General features: G+C 38.0%; 1 protein-coding gene across 1 annotated transcript; it reads left to right on the top strand.

The window, feature by feature from the left end:
* The first annotated feature begins 1,397 nt into the window (after positions 1-1,397).
* Positions 1,398-2,549, top strand: LOC103968508 (early nodulin-like protein 8). Its single transcript, XM_009381756.3, has 2 exons — positions 1,398-1,862; positions 1,955-2,549. The coding sequence occupies exons 1-2, from the start codon at positions 1,652-1,654 to the stop codon at positions 2,350-2,352; spliced, it is 609 nt and encodes a 202-aa protein (XP_009380031.2). The 5' UTR covers positions 1,398-1,651; the 3' UTR covers positions 2,353-2,549.
* The last annotated feature ends 2,553 nt before the right edge of the window (positions 2,550-5,102 follow it).

The raw sequence follows: 5,102 nt of genomic DNA, 5'->3' as shown, positions 1-5,102 counted from the left end.
TGCTTTAACTGCATCTCGCTTAATCAAAAGTTAAAATGATTTACGAATCATCTTTCTTACCTCTTACCGAAATCACTTTTATTGAACGAACGCGGTTTTTATCGTTGAAGGTTTTCCGCTGCACTAATTCACGCCCCCCCCTCTTAGTACTCTTGATCCTAACAATTTTAGCAACGAGAGAGAAGGAGAACATCAAAACTAACAATGATACATAAAATGTCTATTTTTCATAGTTCTCTCTTTTATCAAAATTTCAATCAGAAAGATAATATCGGGTCGATGGATCATTAAATCTAAACTTCATATGGATCAGGTGATATCAGAGTAATAAAATATTCAAATACTTTGAGGTATGATATATTTATGAATCCTTAAATAAAATTTTTTTAATAATAAATTCATCAAAAGTATATTAACAACTTTATACACGTAAACATCCTTAATATAAAATATTTTTTAAAATATTTACAAAACTTGATAAAATAGTGTTCTCTCATGTTTAATAAAAAATGGATCTTAGATTATTTGATGTATTTGTCTATGACAAGTGTATATCATTTTTTATAGTCAAATTATTTATGTTGTATGAACTAATAATCCTTCCAATGATGCATTGTTAATTATTTTCGTAAAACTTATACTCAGACAAATCTGCACACAACATAATTGGTTCGACATGTCCAAAGTATTCTATGTCATAAGATTGGATGTGTCCAATTCTATCTTTTCTAAATGAATTATCTTTTTTAAGCAAGAATCAAGAGAATTATTTCCCACTTTAAATTTTTTAATATTTATTGTACAAATAAATTTTCCTTCTTAAGTGATTCTATTATATTATCACTATTAGTTGAATCTTTCAAGTAAATTTTTAATTTTTATTCATGATTAGTAATTTTTTTATTTTAAAATATATGGTTTTTGGAATAACTTAATTTTAAGTTCAGGATGAAACGATTCTAAGTTTTCACATTTAATGCAAGGAATATATTTATCGTAAATATTTTTTAGTAAGTAAAACATAATTTTTAATAAATTATATTTTTATTATTTTTTTAAGTTTATCATATAAGTCATAAAATATTTTAATTAATTTATCCTAGGATAAAAGGTTTGAAAAATTTTATTACCTCACTATCAAAAATCATAAATACATAATTTATTACTTCTTTCATTATTTAATATTCTACCGCCACCAAGATTCAGTTATAAAATCAACATATATATATATATATATATATATATATATATATATATATATATATATATATATATATATATATATATATATCTGTCACACGGCGTTCCCGATGCTTCCAAATCCAAACTATCAATCAATTTTGCACGCATCTTAAAGAGGCCTAACCTAGCAATAGAGGGGGGCCAAAGGTCTCCTGACACCCCGATCTGGAACAGCGTGTTCGCCCAACCGGCCCACGTGCCGTGCCTCAAAAGCAAACCCATCACTACCGCTGCGTGTATCGAAATCCCTGCCTCTTCTGCATCCATCACCAACACCACCGTCATCTTCCTTCGCTTCATTGGGAAAGAGAAGTCCATCCCCCTCCTCGTATTCCCTTTCTTATTCCTCCAACTCTCACGTTCTCTTCCGCAGCAAAAGCCAGACGAGGAACGACAGATCCAAACTAGAATGCATCCGTTTTGCTTCTTACATCGTGGGGCATCGTTCCGGATCGTCCTGGCGGCAGCGCTGCTGCTTCTGCTCGGACCACAGAATGGCTGCTGGTGCTACGAATACAAGGTTGGCGATCTCGACTGCTGGGGTGTTCCTCCTCCCTCCAACCCCCTTCTCTACTCCGCCTGGTCTCAGAACCACCACTTCCGCCTCGGCGACTCCCTCCGTAAGCAAAACACCGTTACTTCACTGCTATCATTCGTCTTCTTCTCTGTCTCCTGGATCTGAATTTTCGTGATGGTTGGCTACGTGGTTCAGTGTTCTTGTACCCGCCGAGCCAGGATTCGGTGATCCAGGTGACGGAGCGGGCTTTCAACAGCTGCAGCCTGGGGGAGCCCGTACTGAACCTGGACGACGGTAATTCCCTCTTCAATCTGACTGTGCCGGGGTACTATTACTTCACCAGCGGCGTCGCCGATCACTGCAAGAAGAACCAGAAGCTGGTCGTCGCCGTTCCCTCTGCCAACGGCACTTTCTTCCCGCCCCCTGCCTTCGACTCCACCGCCCCCCCGGCAGAGTCCCAGTCCTACCCAATCGTATTCGGCCCGACGCCGGCTCAGGGATCCAGCGGCACGCAGGCGGCGGTGGTCGAAGTCTCCACGGCAGTGGGATCTGTCGCCGCCGCTGTCGTGTTCCTCGGGTTCACTCTCATGTGAGACGGACCGGAGAAGATGGCATTTTGGAGATTTGGTGCGTAGTAAAAGCCTCTCTTTGTCTTTGTGCCTTCTCTTCGTCAATCATGTATTCATTTTGGTGGGAAGCCCACGAAGGCTTAATCACTACATTGTCATATGATAAATGAAGTTGAATAAAACTTCGTAATAACGGAGAATTTATTGGTGAAGTTTATTAAGCTATCAATGTCCCTGGCATTTAGCTTATTTTATGCCTTTGAATTTGAACACAGTAACTGAGAGAAAAGCAATTCCATTAAGAGCTGAACTAAAGCCACTTTGACATTGTCACGTTTATTTTATGCCACTTTGATTAAATTCTCTTTATTATTATAAAAAATTAAAAGAAATTTTTTTTTCACATCTACTCTTTAGATAAAGTATCTATTTTTTCTTCTAATTTGCTAGTTCCTTGCAACCGTTATAACCCAAATGTCAAAGTTATAACTATCAAACTTGTTTCTAAAAAAAAAAAAAAAAATCAAGATTAGGAGCATTACACAAGTTCATTTTGTGCAGTGACACACTAATAAGAATATGATCGATAGTCCATTCAATCTCATGTAATCGATACATCAATGGTATGACCATATGAATGACATCTCAACATTACATGATTAGTACATGATCGATACCTCTATACAAGACTAAATTGAATAGACATTATGATATTTTGGATTTGGAATGACATAATCGTTATTATGTTTGATAGAAGCACACTACTGCTTTCATAATTAGTGCCGATCACAAGAGTAACTATCTTGAGATCTCATTATAAAAAAGCTCCCCAAGTATGTTTTTGAAGACCTCTTCCAATACGATAACAGATATAAGCCAAATAGTTTGACCCTAAAGTTAACTCAAGTATCGTAGGGAAGTTGAGCAAGTGCGGTTTGGTCTAAATCGACATGAGACTAGCATGGAAGAGAGACCTCAATAAACATCTAGCATGAATAACTAAATTTTGACTTAATAGTTTAGTGCTAGAAGAAGGGCCTCCGATATGTCTTAAGAAAATTTTGTTGGATTGTCAAATTTGTTGAATATCATATTTTGATGATGAAATCAATTGTTAAATTATTTAATCAAATCTATATATTGAGAAAAGTATGCAGGATTAACTATGATAGCAATCAAGGCATAAAGCAAAACGAAGTGCCGGAGTCAAGATCGAGATTTCGTTGGGAGTTCGAGAGTTCGTCGGAAGTCTGGACGTTCGTTAGAAGTTCTGTTGGAATTGATCAAGAAGTCCAGAAGCTTACCAAAGAAGCTCGTCGTAACTCGCCAAGAAGATCATCGTGAAGTCCAGGAGCTTGTCGGGAGTCCGTTGGAACATTGTTGAGAGATCATCGGAAGTTCGCCAGAAGCTCGCCGGAAGAAACCTAAACTAACCGAACTTGTTTTGCTTAGTGCATTCTTTGATACCAGACTTATAGGTCTGGAGGTTCCAGATCTAGCATAGCCAGTCATCGGGAGTGGTAGCCAACATTACTAGGACTATTGAGTGTCGATAGAGGATCATCTACTCTCGGTGTTATGAGAGGAATATCCCATGTATTCTTGCTCAAACAAATCCTTAGCTAGGGTCATTCGGATTGAGAGAGAAAGAGTTTTCTAGGAGAGAGAATCTAACAAGAGCGAGACTCGAGTAGAAACTGTATGGGTTTGACAGCACCATGCTTGGTATACGGTCTTTGAGATGTTAGATGGATGAGGGACTATAAGTACATAGTAACTAAGGATAGATAGGTCCAATGGATTTGATTCCCCTATATCGTTTGGGGACTATGGCGTAGTGGCCAAGTACGTCCGCAATCGATGAGTCGAGTGAACTATTATAGAGATAATAATTCACTAAACTAGGAGTTCTGACATATATGACTCACGGCTAGCTTGATATTGGGCCTAGAGGGTCACACACATATGGTAGGCATTGAGATGAGTAGAAGTTAGGATATGAGATATCTACTAGAGCCCCTATCTTATTGGATATCCAATAAGCTCATGAATTATTCGATCCTATGGATGAGATCCAAAAAGAGCCAATGAGAGATTATTGGATAGAGATCCACTAATCTAAGAGGCTTAGGTAGTTGGATGGATATCTAATACCCAATAGGGTAGGATCCATTTGGGTTAAGTTGACAGGGGACCTCTATAAATAGGAGGGAACCAATGGTTCATAGGTTAAACCTCCCTAGGTTATCATCTCCTATTCTCCTCCTCAAATAGCAGGCTTGGAGTTTTGAGGAGCATCGTCATAGCTCTGATGTGTGGATCACCGCTAGAGAGGAGGACGCTTAACCTCCTTTATTCTCTCCTACAAGTCTGTAGGGATTCAGGGATAAACGATCTCCCTAGGTAACACAATATTTAATATACACAGTTTTAAGTTTCGTGAATTTTGCGTACCAATCTTCGCACGATGACAAACACATCTTTGGGAAATTAAAGATTTTGTTTTATGTTCTTCTGCTATGCATGTGATGTCGCCCCCTAGATTTCTCTACTGGATGATCCTCTATCGACACTTAATAGCCCTCGTAAGGTTAGCTGCCACTCCCAATAACCGACTATACTATATTTGAAACTTTCGAACCTATAAGTCTATTATCAAAGATTGGAGTACTTATGTAGGATATCCTTGGTGTCTCAAGTCTAAGGACTAGATACACTACTAGAACTACGGAATCGCTGTTTGACAATAAGACATCATCAACCATCCGGTATTC

This window comes from Musa acuminata, chromosome BXJ2-2, assembly GCF_036884655.1.
Source record: "Musa acuminata AAA Group cultivar baxijiao chromosome BXJ2-2, Cavendish_Baxijiao_AAA, whole genome shotgun sequence".
Lineage (NCBI taxonomy): Eukaryota > Viridiplantae > Streptophyta > Magnoliopsida > Zingiberales > Musaceae > Musa > Musa acuminata.
Note: the sequence above shows the minus strand (reverse complement) of the source record. Positions and strands in the feature narration are given on the sequence as shown.